The sequence below is a fragment of the Gigantopelta aegis genome, chromosome 8 (assembly GCF_016097555.1).
Source record: "Gigantopelta aegis isolate Gae_Host chromosome 8, Gae_host_genome, whole genome shotgun sequence".
NCBI classification, from domain to species: Eukaryota; Metazoa; Mollusca; class Gastropoda; order Neomphalida; family Peltospiridae; genus Gigantopelta; species Gigantopelta aegis.
Genome location: NC_054706.1, coordinates 45327372 through 45345420, shown reverse-complemented (window position 1 = coordinate 45345420; position 18049 = coordinate 45327372). Strand labels below are relative to the sequence as shown.

General features: G+C 34.9%; 1 protein-coding gene across 1 annotated transcript; it reads left to right on the top strand.

The window, feature by feature from the left end:
- Positions 1-144: 144 nt before the first annotated feature.
- LOC121378477 (chitobiosyldiphosphodolichol beta-mannosyltransferase-like) lies at positions 145-16096 on the top strand. The gene is made up of 13 exons (XM_041506664.1): positions 145-371; positions 2221-2298; positions 3241-3344; positions 5437-5585; positions 6212-6301; positions 6567-6677; positions 9247-9350; positions 10065-10103; positions 10630-10692; positions 11206-11316; positions 12224-12338; positions 13291-13366; positions 15886-16096. The coding sequence occupies exons 1-13, from the start codon at positions 173-175 to the stop codon at positions 16033-16035; spliced, it is 1389 nt and encodes a 462-aa protein (XP_041362598.1). The 5' UTR covers positions 145-172; the 3' UTR covers positions 16036-16096.
- Positions 16097-18049: the final 1953 nt, after the last annotated feature.

Here is an 18049-nt window from a genome sequence, read left to right as displayed (position 1 = left end):
TTATTATTTCGTTTATTACAGCAACTAAAAACACCATTCTTATTAGTCAAATTAATTTTAAATCATCTGTGTACCTTAAGATAAGGATGAATATTGGAATAAATATTATTAACTTTGAACAATGTTGTAAGCGATACCCGGAAGTTCGTCTGCTAGTTTTAGAACTTTTAAAATGTTATATTCTTTACAAATTATCTTAGCAACTCCGTTTGTATTTGTATTTCTGTATCTTCTTTTTAATTATTTAGTTAAAGGTGATAATGCTGTTTGTGTGGTCGTTCTAGGAGATATTGGAAGGAGTCCCAGAATTCAGTATCACGCTGCATCGTTCGCTAGAGAAGGCTTTAACGTAGACATTGTTGGATATGCAGGTTTTAGTCTCATTATATACTCATACAGTTTATAATAATAACAGAAAGGAATGTTTCTTTAATACCACACCAGCAACAGCTGTTCGGTGTCGATGAACACTAGCCGACTCGGGTCAGCTTTATGTTCCCTCAGGGTTAGGGTTACAAACTTACGGTAGTTCATCAAATTCATTGAATGCATGTGCAAGCACAAGTCGAGGTTAATCTGCCTAACACATTACAATGATTACGCCTATAGCAGATCTGAACGATTCCAAGCAATTTTGCTCGGAACGGAATTGTGGTCAAAATAACGACTATCATCACGTTTTCCCACCCTAATCGTGTATTGTGATCTATTTCGAGCTCATGGAGACCAAGAAATACTTACTTTGAAACGATCTTCACTTTGAATTAAAGGCATACTGTCACGGATTTAAGGACCTTATTTCTCTAAAAATTGATAATAAATGAAAATTACATTAATTTTTGGAAACCAAATCTAGCTATCGCATCACCTTAACTGAACCATGATAGAGTGAAATCCATGTCAACCCTCTGCAATTTTAGTTTTTGAATTATGGACCATTGCAATAATTCAATTGTTTGTACAAAATATCCTTATAAGTGGAATATGGTGGTTACGTAGATGGTTGAATAAAGTACATTTAGGGACAAATCCAATATATATTATTTCAGGTAATACTTTGTTAGGCCATTTCATAGGTCAGTGGTCTGTGACTATATGCCTTTAAATTAAAGGAAAAAAGTCTGACTGTGTGGGTTTTTTTGTAAACTTGGTTATTCTTATTTGCCCTTATTGGAGGGAAATACAACTCAGCACAGTCTGTGTATGTGGTAAAGGATCAGTGAAGTCATTTTTTTGTTCCATAATAAATACCAAAAAACCCATAAAACTAAAAATGAATTAAAGTTAATAAAATAACTTAAAAGTAAAAATAAATTAAAGTTAATAAAATAAAATAAAATGATATAAAATAAAATTAATAAAATAAAATAACATTTGTTAATTTAATTACAAAGATATATTTTTTTAAATGTCAATAATATATTTTTTTAATAAATAATCGTGAATATATATATAAATGAAATAAAACTAACACATTTTTCTCATTTGCCAATAATTAAAATGTTACTGCTGTGTCTTGATTCTTCCTTCAGTGTTCCATTTAACAACAAAATAATTAATTAATTTCTCTACAAGTAACTAAAACATAAACTTGTACTAAGTTTTAAACTGTTATTTACCTATCTTTTTCTCAGTTTTCTTCTAAAGAAGTTGGGGGGGGGGGGGGGCAATCAAACATATTTCTCTCTTTGCCAATACATAAAACGTTACTGTTGCCCCTTGCTCACCACGAGGAGGCCAGAGAGTTGAACAAGATATACCAAATTTGATGTGTGTCTTGTTGAGTATTTTCCGTAAGTCAAACAGAACTAAATCTTCATTAAAAGGTTCGAGTTGCACTGTCCTAATGGGATGGCAACATTCCTTCAGCTTATTGATGGTGCACATATAATAAAATCGTGTGTAGTATTGGTCACATATTTGGAGATTTGGTGCTTACTTTGAGGTCATGAAACATCACAGTTCACCTGTACTTTGTTGGCGGAAGAAGTCAAAATATCACAGAAGACAATTATTTCAAATTCTTGAGTTGGTCACAAAAGAAGAACTTTAATCGATGGCTATATATTATTATGAAAATGCTGTTAACATGCACAATGAACATTTAAAAAAAAAAAAGGAAATGATATAATAATAATATAAAAAAAACCTAAATGTCTTATTTTTATTTTTCATTAACACTAGATTTAAATTATTATTATTATTATTTATTATTTTCAGGATCCACTCCTCACAAGCAAATGCAACATGAAAAGATTACTTTGCATCATATGCTAGATCCACCTGTGTTTTTCAAAGGTGGGGATTATTTTTGTATTCATCTTATATTGATGACATGTAGTGTCTGTATAATTATATAAATCTTAGCTTATTGAATAAGAAATGCTTTTTAAATAGTGTTAGCCAGTGTTCGAAATAAGCACTTGTCCATTTGTTCTGACAAGTGAAAATCTGCTCGGACAACCAAATGTACCTCAGTGATTGACCAGTGGACAAGTAAAAATGTCAATACAGTTTAATTTTTAGCACCCCAAAAATTGTCCTTGTACTTTAATAAAACAAACCATTTATTTAGACAAGTGAAAATATTGGTGGACAAGTAGATTTCTAGATGTATTTGTCAGGTAGACTAAACATTCTGCTTATTTCTGCCACTGTTAACACACAGTGCTCCTATTGATAAAATAACTGGTGGGAATTTCCCTGTTGGCTCAAGTAGTCCGTAGTGCACTAGCTTCTCATACAAATGTCTGTGTAGTACTTAGTACCACCTAAAATCATGGATTCCACCAAACATTTTTTTACGCCAAAAGCATGAAACACAAAATGGAAAGGTGGGAGGGTGATGGAATATGCTGATTAAATGGCTCAAATGTAAACTGAACACTTAAAGGTGCTATCTGAAAATTGCTTAATGGCAAAGTTTGAATTTTACAATAAGCGCCATAGCTGCCCTCTTTATTTGCTGTTATGCCCTAAAAATCGGATGTTATTTATCCACCGATTATGTGCATGTGCAATTAGTTTGTAGTTATTTTAAGAATAAATGTAAAAATAGTGAAATATGGCACTGTAACTTTTGAGAAAGCACTTTTAAGTCAAAATGGGCATCATTTCAGAATCTTTGGGATGAGTTGAGGAGAGATCAATCCCCATCTCCCTGAAAGAAACACTGACGTTTAATAACATGGTGTGAACCCCCGTGTCAAAAGTAATATGTGATTTTTTATTTATTTTTAGTTTTACCACGGCTGTTGAATTATATGGTCAAAGTAGTATGGCAGTCAATTTCACTCGGTTGTATACTTCTGCTGGTTCCAAAAGCTAAATATATTTTCCTACAGGTAAGAAAATACAAGTACATGTGTACCTGTGTATATGCACATGTTAATTTATACATTTGTTCATATATGTATCTGTTTGACACACCATAGCTTACATATTTTTCATGCTGAGGCGTCTTTAAACATTCATTTATTGTCCAGAAGTAATTTATACAACTGTGACATGTATAATATGTGTAATTTATAGATTATAGTAATTTATACTCTGTTCAAGAATTTTATGAAAGAAACTTAATGTTTTAATTAACGTTGTATTCAACTCATTTTTATTTATGATTATTTGGCTTTGGTCACACAGATAACAAGAGAAGAACCTGCTGCCACAATGTCATGGACTACTCTTTTTTTTTATTATATATCCTACTCTTTTTTTTATTATATCCACCATCCCACAAACAGGATAGTACATACCATAGCCTTTGTTACTAGGGGGTTGGGGGGGGGGTGTCAGTTAATTCATAGTATTAAATGTTTTTGTGTAATAAAAATAAAGGAACCATCAGTGGAATGGGGTTGGTTGGTGCATAACACTGGTCAACAGCCAAAATGCTTCTGAAGCAAATGTAGTATAATTTGACTAATTCGGCACCACTGATAATGAAAATTATGTTTAAAATTGATTATTAGCTCAACTTTTATAGATACAGTGCTGTGTCAGTACGAGTACAAACACGCACATTCAGGCACATCATAAACCAAATTCACGCTCCCTCAGTATTGTTTCAGCTGTCGAACGAGGTGGTTGTGTTGTTTAAAGCTCTTTATGATTAGAGGTAAGATAAAAGTACATTAATTTATATGGATTTACATTTTATTTACTGAAAGAAACTTATGAAAACGTAAAGCAGTTGTTGAAGTGCATAAACTATGACCAACATCAGTGGCAGGTCTGTGGTGATTTGAAGGTTGTTGCTCTTCTGATGGGTTTGCAGGGAGGATATACAAAATTCTGCTGCTTTCTATGTGAACGGAACAGCCGCGCAAGGAATTTCCACTATGAAAAGAAAGATTGGCCACTCCGTCCATCATTGGAGCCTGGGAAGAAAAACGTTCAGCATCCACCACTTGTTGAATCAAGCAAGATATTGTTACCACCCTTACATATAAAACTGGGCCTCATGAAGAATTTTGTCAAAGCCATGGACAAAACAGATAATGCTTTCAAGTACCTCACTTCTAAATTTCCCAGATTAAGTGATGCCAAGATAAAGGAGGGTGTTTTTATTGGTCCTCAGATTCGTGATCTTCTTAGAGATATTGAGTTTGACTCTGCACTGCGTGGCAAGGAGAAGGCTGCGTGGGAGGCATTCAAATTAGTAGCAACAAGATTTCTAGGAAACGAAAAAGCAAAGAACTACACAGAGTTGGTATAAAACCTCCTCAAGGCATATAAATGCATGGGATGTAACAGGTCACTTAAGATCCATTTTTTGGATTCGCATCTAGATTTCTTTCCATTGAACTGTGGAGCAGTAAGTGTCGAGAACGGTGAGCGGTTTCACCAAGATATCTCATCCATGGAGAAACGATACCAAGGCAAATGGAGCCCAGCAATGCTAGCAGACTATTGCTGGACAGTGACACGAGATGTTCCATTTAATACCTACAAACGACGAGCCAAAAAGTGTAGGGTAGACACAGATTAAGGAGTAAACTATGCAGTAATTCCTAGTAATCATTACATAAAGCCGAGCAGATGACCTAATCTGGTGAAATAACAAAGAGCATATGATAAACAGCATAATTTCTCATTCCATGACTGAAAATCTTCCATGTACACCATATAATATATGCTTTATGTGATAATAAATAATGAATACAACATACCTCGTTTATCTTTGAAAAATAGCCAACTAGCAATTTTAATTGTGATATTTGAAATCAACACACCAGAATACATAAGAAATAGCTCATTTAATCTCAGAAGCAGACAACTTTTGAAAAATTGTTGACCAGTGTAATTAATTAATGTTAAGTAATTTTAAAATTCTATGATTCTAATATTGTTTTTTGTTTTTTTAAATATGTATTATGTTAGGGGAAAAGGATTGCACCAAACAATACATTTTGTCCAAATATTTATATCTTTCAGAATCCCCCTGCTATCCCTACACTTGCTGTAGCATGGGTTGTCTGCCTTATACGTAGTAGTTTCCTGGTCATCGACTGGCACAATTATGGCTACACCATCCTGGGACTGAGTCTTGGACCGCGCCATCCTCTTGTAAAGTTTTCTAATTGGTAAATACATGTAACTTTTTAAATTTTGTTTTTAACACTATAATGGTTTTTTTAGGTGGTTGACACATATTTGTCACCAATAAAATAGATAATGTTTACTTGCCAATGCAAGTAAAGTGTGATATTGTATTCTAATGATGGTGCTTTAAATCATGTTTTCATTACATGATCTAAAGTTTCCATTTTTAAATGCTAACAGTATCTTGTCATGAATGTTGTTCATTCATTTCAACTTATTTTCGTGCTTTTATCCAATTAAGGTTGAGGCACGCTGTCCTGGGCACACACACCTCGGCTAGCTGAGCTGTCTATCCAGAACAGTGGGTTAGTTGTTAGTGGTTAGTGAGAGAGAATAGGGTGTAGTAGTTTTACACCTACCCACTGAGTCATTAAAACTTGCTCTGGGTGGAAGCCAGTACCGAGCTGCGAACCCTGTACCTACCAGCCTTATATGTCCAATGGTTTAACCACGACGTCAATGATGCTGGTATGAATGCTTTAAGCTGGCTAAATGGCTGGCTGTAGTTTAAGAATTTAATATTTACAGTGTACAGTATTCAGTGTTATGAAGTTTTGTTTGGAATGATAAATCTGTGTGGGTTATGGAGTTTGTTTTCTATTTTCAGGTATGAAAAATTCTTTGGAAGATTTGCATATATCAATTTTTGTGTGACAAATGCCATGCGAAATGACTTGAGGACTAACTGGAATATAAGGTAGGTGTAGCAATATAGAGATACTATTATTATATAACTCCCTGATTTTAGATCACATTGTTTATTGTTTTCTGTATAAAATGAAAACAGTCAATATATACCAGTTTGTTGAAAAGAAGCATCCAATATAAAGGATATAAAATATAAAACTACATTCTAAAATATTAAGTTTAATGTGTCAATAATTTTCTGTTGTTTTAAATGTAGAATGGATTTTCACCAGATATTGCCTAATTGTTAAATTTTGTCTTTGCTGTATTTTCAGTGCAATAACTCTTTATGACAAGGCTCCTGAACACTTCAAGAAAACACCAGTTGATGTGCAGCATCATTTATACAAGCGGTTATCTCAAGAACATTCCATATTCACGGACAAGTAAGATCACATGGATCACTGTAATTAGAAAGAAGAGAAGAATCAAACTGAAGCATGTTTTTTTACACTGAAATAAAACTGTAAACTACTAGTATATAATATAATAGCTTTATATAATGAAACTTACTAAGCCTAATGAGTAATCTAAAATTTTAAAAAGAAGAAAATCGCATTTTATAAAAAGAATTAAAGTATAAAACTGGTTTTATAAAACTGGGTGTTGTGTTGACGGGTCAGTATACATCTCCAGTACTGTTCCAATATAGGGATGTTTAAAAACCAAACAGTTTCTTTTTTAAGTCCATCAATCAATAGTACAACTTTGTTATAATAAAAACTTCACTTCAAACGATTGCTCAGTGAAATCAAAACATTTTGTCTTTCTCTTTTTTTTATTCCATTTTGTTTTCAATTTATAGTGATACTAATTTAAACTTGATAAAGCAAGAGTAATAAAGTATAAAGAGAACAAACTACATTGAAAGTAAAGATAAATCGAGGATAATAAACGAGTTACCAGTTATTATCAAATTTATGTCCCGAGTGAAATCATTTTCACTTGTCACGAGCTTTAGCAAGTGACAAATGAAAATTATTTCACGAGGGACAAATTTAATAATATCTGGTACAGAGTTTGTTATTCTATTTATTACCTCAGCTATTTTTCTCTAAACGTCTTTATTTTTGCCGCACATACACGAAGGCCAACCTGTATAGAAACGATGTAAAGCACTTTACACACTGTTCTGATAATTGCTATAGCTTTGTAATTTAATCACGTTCATAGATAATTTTTAAAAACAAAATTTCTTTTTATTCTGCTACAAAATCTATAATGAATTGCATTAAAATGACATTTTGTTATAAATTTAACACCAAAAACAGAGAGCAGTAAACACAAAGTCTTTAAAGTACATGACGTCATTTTGTGTGTTTGCCAAATTGTGATGCCGTCATATTTAGTACCATCAAAGTTCATTGGTTTGTAAGCGTCAAATTGTCCAATAGTATTGTTCGTTAGACCAATGCAGAATATTTCTCACTGAGAAAATATGGAAAATATTTTCCCTGTTATGAGTGACCGCTGGGGTAATAAATATATGATATACAATGCCATGTATGATCAAGACTTGATGAAATAATGTTGTAACTTTTTTTAATTTGTAATTGATAACTTGATATTGATATTGTTTATTAAAACTGAAACATTGTATTTTCTTTAAAGTTAAGGAAAATAAAAACATACCAACATGCAAATGGCATGTGCTCAATTTTCAAACTGACAATTATTTTACCATTTACAAAAAAATAGTTCTGAATTAAAATTGCGGTAAGATATTTAACCAATCTAATTAAAATTAGCTCCACTATTACATGTGGATCTAAAGACAGCCAGTTGGAGCTCATGTCCACCAATCAAAACCTTACTTGCAGAATCCTGCCAGTGATTTAAAAATAATTTGAAAACATTCCGAATTATCCTGAGGGTATACGACATGTTTCGTGTGAATTACGAATGCCGTAAAACATGTTTTATTTTATAAAATAAATAATTTGTAATGTAAAACTGAAGACTGATTTAGTTTTTTTTTATTTTATAAATAAAAAAATAATTTTTAATGTAAAATTGAAGACTGATAACCCACCCCGTACGTATTGGTATGGTTTGCTGTACTGCGGCCACTAAAATAGACTCGCACGATATTTTTAGAATTTGTATGCTCCCAAATAACGTTATAAAAGGCGAAGTGTGATTGGTCAATATTTAAATTATTATTTACAGACGAAATGTTACCTGGACATTGGGGACTACACAGTGTTGTTAGTTTTAAATCACTGGCAGGATTCTGCAAGTAAGGTTTTGATTGGTGGACATGAGCTCCAGCTGGCTGTCTTTAGATCCACATGTAATAGTGGAGCTAATTTTAATTAGATTGGATATTTAACTTGTATTGTTCCAATATAAAGATGGTGCTGAAAATAACAACATTCAAGCTTAGCACCTGAAGTTCAATCCAAACGTTATTGACACTCTACATAATAACTGAAGCACATCAATAAATTCTGGTCCGTTTTATTTATTTTACCTAGGAGTTCCGAATGCGCAGAAACACCTAGTCATAACTTGTAGCATAGCAGTTGTGGGTCTAGGTGTTTGAGACAGTTGAAAATTTTGTCATGTGGCATTGCAGATTCAGGGAAAATAAATTGTTTATTTGCTTGCATGGTGAAAAAAAAGAAGAAGATATTCCTTGTTATTATATTTTTTAAGTTGTCCGTTAAGATTTTTACTGACATTTGGTGAGCAGACTACTACTTGAGCTTGCAAAATACTCTTTGCCTCAGTTAAGAATATGTGTTTCACAAGTAGTCCAAGAGCATCTCTGTGGTAAATAAAATGTATTTTGTCTATAATACATTTATTTGTAAAATCTGATACAGGAGTTTTGTGGGACACAGGCTACACAAGAGTACTAATAGTTAAATATGTCCATGCATTAGAAATCGGAACCACCTCTTGATGCTATAGTGTTAGACTGTAATATTCCAATATGATTAATTATCACAGAGTGCCGACAGACAGCACTGTGTTTACGAGAAAGGATGTTCATGGTCAAATAACACACAGGGAAGACCGACCGGCTCTTATTGTAAGCAGCACCAGTTGGACAGGTTAGCTTTCGTTTGGTTTGGTTTTTAAAAATTAAGTTGATACTGATTTCATTGGTTGATTTGATCAGCCAATGTACCTATTTAATTTTAGCAATAAAAATGCAGTACACTTGTGTTTTAAATTACTCTATGGCATAAGATAGCTGAATATTAGAGAACTGATGTGATGCTATGGTTTAGAGGATCATTTCCCCATAATACATTCATTTTGTTAATTCCTTTTCAAACCCAGTTCAGAGAAAGACATAGCTGAGTAAAAAGACCATTTGTCTGATGGATCATAGGATCAACTGACCAAGGTGGACCACTGGGCTGTTTCTTTTTTTAACCTATTTCAAAGGAACATGGTCTACCAGCAGAGCACTCACTTAAGGTATGGTGGGTGGTAGGATCAACTCCCATCTATGGGCCTTTTGAATTATACCTACTTCAAGCCAGTCTTCCACATCTTGATATAACATGGCCATTTTCTGTGCTTTTCTGTCTATGAGAAAGAACATAAAAATACATATCATTGCTAATTGGGGGTAGCAGGTTTAACAAGTTCCATATTTACTTATGCTAGCCATGTTGATCAACAATATGCGATGTCAGAAAATTGGTTGGTGAAAATTGTTGGTGAAGTGAAGTTTTAAAAATTAATTTTTAATATCTTTGAAGTCTTAATTTGTTTCCCGTACCAGTCTGTTTTTTATAATTTGCTTTTTTCTTTAGAGGATGAAGATTTTGGAATCCTACTTGAAGCATTAAAACGTGAGCTTAAATTATTTTTTATCTGCATTACATTTCTTTCAGTTTGAAACAAGCTGTCATTGATATATTGTATGTTTCCGTTTTTAAGTTTACACTCATCACGACAAATTAAAACAAATATTGGATTTTCTGTAACCTCATGCTAGTTTTTTTATCAGTTAGTATTTCTTCTTTCTGTTAAGTATTATATTGAAGAATGGAAGGAAAAACAAAAGAAGAAGAAATGTTGAATAAAGAAAAAATAGAATCATAGATTTTTATGAGTATGTTAGAGCACACAATATATATATTAAGTTGGAACAACTGTAATTGTTTTGATGTTTTAAAACTGTGTTATGTATTGCTTTCTAGCCTATTATATTCTTAATTCAGAAATAATACAAAATTAGTTCTTGTTTTTGTTTTTTAAATAATGTACAGTGTAATAAAATAATAAACATTTTACTTGGTTTATGATAATTTAAACTTGTCTCCTTTAGGAAATGAAATGCATGCATTTTACTTTCTTTTACTTTTTTGTTTGTAGTTTATGAAAAGAATGTGCAGACATCCACTATACATTTACCAAACATCATATGTGCAATAACAGGTGAATACGCTATTTTTAATAATATGTTAAAAGCATGGTAAATTAATTCACTATGCCCAAAAAAAATTCAGGAAGAATTAATTATTTTAATTATAAAATTTTCTTGTAAATATTATATGATGGTCTCTTTAGTAAACAACCCAAATAAAAGTGCAAAAGTTGGTACATTGATTTTTAATTGTCCATAGAATTATATACACTATTTAATTTTTTTTAATACACATTGAGTTTGTCTACATTTGTTGGTTGTCTGTTTAATTAGTTACATATCAGTAGTCTACTGATACCATGGCTAAAGGATTGTCTTTCGTCGACCTACATGCAAAAACGTATGCATGCACCTAAGTTACTAGTCAAACATTTGTTGTTTTTTAAAGTCATTTAATAACTATCAATTGTTAAATGTTCTGAGGTTTTGTGATCACTTTAAAAAAGGTACCAGAAAACAAAATTTAATTCACTTAAAATTTAAAGTATATGTTTACAATTTTTCTGTAATTTTTCACTTTTCAGGTAAAGGCCCACAGAAAGACTACTATGAAAAGGAGATAGAGAAACTTAACTTCAAACATGTGAGCTTCTGTCTGCCGTGGTTAACACCAGAAGATTATCCTCTTCTGTTAGGTACAGTTCAGTTTAATCAATCATTATACATCTACATCTACTAAGTATAGCCCATTTGGTGACAAGCAGGTTTCTTATCTCATGTTAACCCATCAACTTCAGGCATGCCACAGCTAGCTAGATTACATTTAATTTAATTTAATAATAACAGGTGTAACATTGGCCTTTTTTTTGTTCTTTTTTTTCCATGAAAATTATTTGCTAAAACCCTCTATATTACAGAACAAAATAAAAAGTTTAACTAATGATTTTTAATAGTTAATACCTGCTGATTACAGTGTGCTAACATGTGCTACCTACCTTCCTTTCATTGTAGTGAAATTACAATAATTATTGTAACATCTGGTTTGTTTAATGACACCACTAGAGCACATTGATTTGTTAATCATCGGCTATTGGATGTCAAATTTTTGGTAATGTTTTACATATAGTCTTAGAGAACAAAACTGCTACATTTTTCCATTAGTATTAAGGGATCTTTTATATGCACCATCCCACAGATAGGATAGCACACATCACAGTCTTTATACCAGTTGTGGTGCACTGGCTAAAACGAGAAATAGCCCACTGACCGGGATCAATCCTAGGTGAGCGCTTTAACACTGGGCTACATCTCACCCCATTTTAATTGAATAATGCCCTTTTTGTCTAGCTGGAGAAGATCTTAATAGTGTGCCTTAATTCTTTTTACTGGACCTCTGATTATTTTAAGCTAGGTACAGCCGTATAGTATTTTGCTTAATGAATTTATTTCAGAGTGTTGTATCAGTAAATCATATGTTCTCTTTCTTGTTATTTTTGTTTTATTTTGTTTGACCTAAACCATTCTTTATATTACCAAACAATCCACAGAACAGCTTTTATCTGATGTGTTAGGTTAAACACCATCTTTGTTTTATCTTTTCAGGTTCAGCTGATCTTGGGGTGTGTCTACACAAATCTTCCAGTGGACTTGACCTACCAATGAAAGTTGTTGATATGTTTGGCTGTGAACTTCCAGTTTGTGCTGTTCATTTTGACTGGTTAGTTGTCTGTGCCTATTTCTTGTATTTTCAGTTGAAAACCTTTCTGTTAAAATATGTCAAACTTTATTGAAAGTATAGTCAAACTTTATTTTCAATGACACCATATATAACAACCACCTGTCTATTAATGGCAATTTTGATGTATTTTTTATATACAAATGTATTGTTTACGTAGATATCTAGGCCTTATTTACAGGGAATACATGTATGTATGGACTTTTAGTGTTTGAGATAAACAAAATATCCACATGTCATAACTCTGTTGTATGTTACACCCATTAAAACAATCAGACAGTTGATCTGTTGTGATCTTTATTTCGACCTCCCCACCTTACCTCCTAAGAAAGAAGAAAGATGCTGGAATATGGCATACAGGTATTTTGGTTTCCTCAAACAGAAAATCCAGGCTCCGTTGGCAGCATTCACTATAGTATGGGATATTATTTATTGTTTAATAACTAAATTTTTAATTGGCCCCAAGGAAAGAACTATTTCAGTTTCTTGTTACTTTGAATATCAGTTTGGCCCCCACCCAGCACCACAAGTTGGCTTTACATCTTTATGAAGGGACATAATCAGTTTTATTCATTATTAGAGTTATATTACTCTTTTTACATAATATATACACATAAAGCTGGATAATTAACAACTAGCACCTCAGTTAATTGTAGAAATGTAAGACAAATAAATTTAGAAATGTTTATGAACGAGGATCAACTTAGGGTTTTTTTCATTTTTAAGTTATAGATAGTACATTCAATTTGGCATAGTTACAACAGCTAAACATTTTATTGTATCTCTGTCATAAAATGTACTTAGTTTTAGTTACACTGATTATAAAATTTGTGTTTATAAGAAAAATATTTTTTTTGTTTAATTTGTAACTATATATGTAATACTTTGAATTTTGAATCAGTATGAAATAAAATAATATATTCTTTACGTTTAGTATTTCTGAGTTGGTGAAACATGACGTGAATGGTTTGATATTTTCAAACAGCGATGAGTTGGCAAGTCAGTTGGAGGTAAGGTTATCGAGTTCTTTGTTAGTGTGTATGCACGTGGCTAGTACCAACAGACAGGGCCGGATTTAGACCTTGGGGGGCCCGGGGCACTTCAGGTTCGGGGCCCCTCAACATAGAAATTAAATTACATGACAAATAAAAAAAATGAACTAATTTTATAAAGGAAGTCCTTAGTCGGGGGGGGTGGGGGGGGGCTCTGGCAGGGGGTTCCGGGGCAATTGCTCCCTTTGCTCCCTTATAAACCCAGCACTGCCAACAGGCCATTTCGGTTTGCTTGTTTTTAATCTATTTGTTCACTGTGGTAGCCTAATATAACAGTACAAAATGACTTGTATTAAACAGTGACCAGCTTGAATTGGGTATCTTAGACCTTATTTCAAGTTGATGGTTGAGCTACGATTCATGCTTCAGATGTGATTTGGGAAGAAGATCAAGTGAACTTTGCATTTCACTTCAACAACTCAGTTTTGAACTGTGCACAAAATCTGTTTGAACAGAGTGATTATGCATGTTAAATTGTTTCTGACATGATTGACAGTTCATTGTAAACCATGTTTATCTGAGCCTAGTTCTGAATTTAGGCCTGTCATATTTGAACTGCCTATGAGAAATTGAGCCTTTCTCTCTCAAACTTATTAACCTGCCTTTTAAAAAAAAATCACTTTTAATACTCCTTTGTGTGTCAGCTTAACCAAGATAACTGTAAAGCAATGTTTATTGGTAAAAAGAAGGTTACAGTTTGTTCTGCAACTACTGCCTATTTTTCATGCTTACAATTATACAGTTGCACTGTTCTCAGTAAATAGCTGCCTATTTTTCATGCTTATAATTATACAGTTGCACTGTTCTCAGTAAATAGCTGCCTATTTTTCATGCTTATAATTATAGTTGCACTGTTCTCGGTAAATAGCTGCCTATTTTTCATGCTTACAATTACACACTGCACTGTCCTCAGTAAATAGCTGCCTACTTTTCATGCCGACAATTATACACTGTGCTGTCCTCAATAAGTAGCTGCCTATTTTTTATGCTTACAATTATACACTGCACTGTCCTCAGTAAATAGCTGCCTATTTTTTATGCTTACAATTATACACTGCACTGTCCTCAGTAAATAGCTGCCTACTTTTCATGCCGACAATTATACACTGCACTGTCCTCAATAAGTAGCTGCCTATTTTTCATGCTTACAATTATACACTGCACTGTCCTCAGTAAATAGCTGCCTATTTTTCATGCCTACAATTATACACTGCACTGTCCTCAATAAGTAGCTGCCTATTTTTCATGCTTACAATTATACACTGCACTGTCCTCAGTAAATAGCTGCCTATTTTTTATGCTTACAATTATACACTGCACTGTCCTCAATAAGTGTAGCTGCATATTTTTCATGCTTACAATTACAGGTCTCAAAATGGCAGCCTGCAAAAAGCAATCCAATTTCTTAGACCTAGCAGGTGAAATAAAACATTCTGCTAAAACCATACAAACATTGCAGGTGATTTTACGAAAGAGAGAGATGTACATGTACATGTACTATCATCTCATCTGCTATCTAGCTCATGATTCTGTGGTATTTTAATTCCATAATGATCTAAATACATCTCAGAAGTCTTAATTCTTTTCCCACACTTTCCCAAACCCTCCCCTCACCCTATGCTATCTTATTTACAGCAAGCCTTATTTTGTTCTTAGCAGGACATGTTTCTTTTGATCTGCAATTATAAAAAAAACAACAGCAGACCATATTTTACTTCCAATTTGAACCATGTGATTATACACTGCACTGTGCTTGGTAAGTGTAGCTGCCTACTTTTTTCATAGAGTCCCCTACTTTCAAAAATAAGGAATTACAGGGCTCGACAACACCGATGGCAATTGCTGTCGTTGAGATATAAATTGCCGTAGGTCAGGAGCATTACCAACGGTACAAAAGTGCCATCGGTGAACCTTGTCAATGATAGCAAAATGTTTACACCTGGTATACATTATCTGCTAGTATATAACATTAGTACATTTAAAATAGGTCTATGAACAGCATATAACCTTTCAGTCTCATTTATTTGCTGCAAATGTCTTCTCTTTTTTTTAAATTGCCATGGGCAGGCTTTAAATTGCTGTCGGTGGGCCGTTTCACCCATGGCATTTTTTTTAACTATTGCTGTGGGAGACAAATTGTTAAGTTTGAGCCCTGACATTACAGTTTTATTGATACCCAAACCAGCTTTGGTGGTGTTGTAGTTAAGCCATTGGACAGAAGACTGGTAGGTACAAAGGTTCACAGCCACGTACAGACTCCCACCCGGAGCGTGTTTTAATGACTCAATGGGTAGATGTAAGGCCACTTCGCCCACTTCTCTCTCACTAACCACTAACAATTAACAGCTAACCTACTGTCCTGGACAGACAGCCAAGATAGCTGAGGTGTGTGCTCAGGACAGCATGCTTGGACCTTAATTGGATATAAGCACAAAAATAAGTTAATATGAAATGATTTATGTACTGTATGTTTTCAGGATTTATTACAAGGCTTTCCGTCCAATCGATCCAAGCTGAAGAGATTGCGTACAGGTGTCAAGATGTTCCAGGATGTCAGGTGGCATGACCAGTGGAAAAAACTGGCTTTACCTTTATTTACCATGGTGGAAAAAGTGAAAAAAGATTAACTTACAGATCTGATGAAAACACTCTTAAGATGTCTATTTTTAATAAAACAGTCTTGAGATATATATTTGTTTTTCTTGTCATGTAAATTGCATAAATGATGCCATGTTTCTCTTCAAAAGGAGTAAATTTATATACTCTTCAAAAAAAGAAACGCAAAAGGGTACAAATGGGTTATAACTCCGATTTTATGTTTCCTACCGGTTCATGCTTTGTGAATATAAGGTCATTGCATGTCCCAAACACATTCCCACGGTTACATTCGATAAAACGCAGCTACTGTACAATAAAGTTCCAAAATGTGAATATTCGCAAAAACGCAGCCACGTGCAAACCATGTCACCACTGCACGTGCGTTGTCTACACGTGCAACATGAACACCGACAGTATAAAAGTGCAGGGTGTTCGCTTGCCTGGCCTCTGTATCTGGCCGACAGTTGACAATCCAGGACATGCCACGTCTCAGTGAACCGCAGAGAAACAATGCCATCGGCCGACTAGACGCAGGCGAATCCAGAACGGCCGTTGCCAGGGCATTCCATGTGTCCCCAAGCACCATCTCCAGACTGTGGGACCGTTACCAGCAACATGGATCAACACGTGACTTCCCTAGATCCGGTCGACCACGGGTCACTACCCCCGGGCAGGACCGCTACATCCGGGTACGCCACCTTCGGGAACGATTGACTACTGCCACCTCCACAGCCGCAGCAATACCAGGTTTGCGCAGGATATCCGACCAGACCGTACGGAACCGCCTACGTGAGGTAGGAATTCGTGCCAGACGTCCAGTTCGAGGTGTCATCTTAACACCACAACACCGTCGACTCCGACTGCAGTGGTGCCAGATTCATCGACAATGGCCTCAACTGCGATGGAGACAGGTGTGGTTCAGTGACGAGTCCCGATTTCTGCTCCGACGTCATGATGGAAGATGTCGCGTGTATAGGTGTCGTGGTGAACGTTATGCGGCAAACTGCGTGCAGGAAGTGGACAGATTCGGCGGGGGTAGTGTCATGGTGTGGGCAGCCATCTCACATACTGGCAGAACTGACCTGGTCCACGTGCAGGGCAACCTGAATGCACAGGGCTACATTGACCAGATCCTCCGGCCACACATCGTTCCAGTTATGGCCAACGCCAACGCAGTGTTCCAACATGACAACGCCAGGCCTCACACAGCACGTCTCACAACGGCTTTCCTACAGAACAACAACATTAATGTCCTTCCTTGGCCATCGATATCACCGGATTTGAACCCAATTGAGCATCTATGGGACGAGTTGGACCGACGCCTCCGACAGCGACAACCACAGCCCCAGACCCTGCCCGAGCTGGCAGCAGCCTTGCAGGCCGAGTGGGCCACCATCCCCCGGGACGTCATCCGTACTCTGGTTGCTTCAATGGGCAGGCGGTGCCAGGCAGTTGTCAACACACGCGGAGGCCACACCCGGTATTGACTCCAGATGACCTTGACCTTGGTGGTGTGTCCTATCACTTACTCACAATGGACTAGAGTGAATTGTGAACAATCCTGCAACATTTGGTAATTATCGGACTCACCATTCAATAATTAAATCAATTCTCCAAATGTTACAACAATGTGGTTTTGCGTTTCTTCTTTTGAAGAGTATATATACTCTACTACATGTAGTCTAGTAGAAATATTCTGTAACATTGCAGACCAAATGCCACCATTACTTTTAGTGTGATACTCCAGGCATTAAGGTGTCTGTAAGAGTCCTAGTGTCCCATATAATTCTGTAGACTGCCGTTTTAATTTTTGACGTATGGGGATTTCACTTCATCAGTGTTCACCTGATGAACATGTGTGGGATTGAACACCTTCAGTGAATCCATTCTCCGATGGTTTTGTTTTCGTCTCAACCAGGGCCATACAAGTGATATATCAAAAGCCATGGTATGTCCTGTCTGTGGGAAAGGGAATATAAGAAATTGTTTGCTGCTAATGGAAAATCTAGGTTTCCTTTTAGACTATATAATATGTCATTATTA

What these genes read in the sequence shown, in the direction of transcription:
- LOC121378477 (XM_041506664.1), top strand. Translation starts at nt 173, where the DNA reads ATGTTATATTCTTTACAAATTATCTTAGCAACTCCGTTTGTATTTGTA. An exon ending in CTTGTAAAGTTTTCTAATTG is followed by an intron (nt 5,586 to 6,211) that starts GTAAATACATGT and finishes TTCTATTTTCAG; the next exon opens with GTATGAAAAATTCTTTGGAA. An exon ending in AGTTGGCAAGTCAGTTGGAG is followed by an intron (nt 13,367 to 15,885) that starts GTAAGGTTATCG and finishes GTATGTTTTCAG; the next exon opens with GATTTATTACAAGGCTTTCC.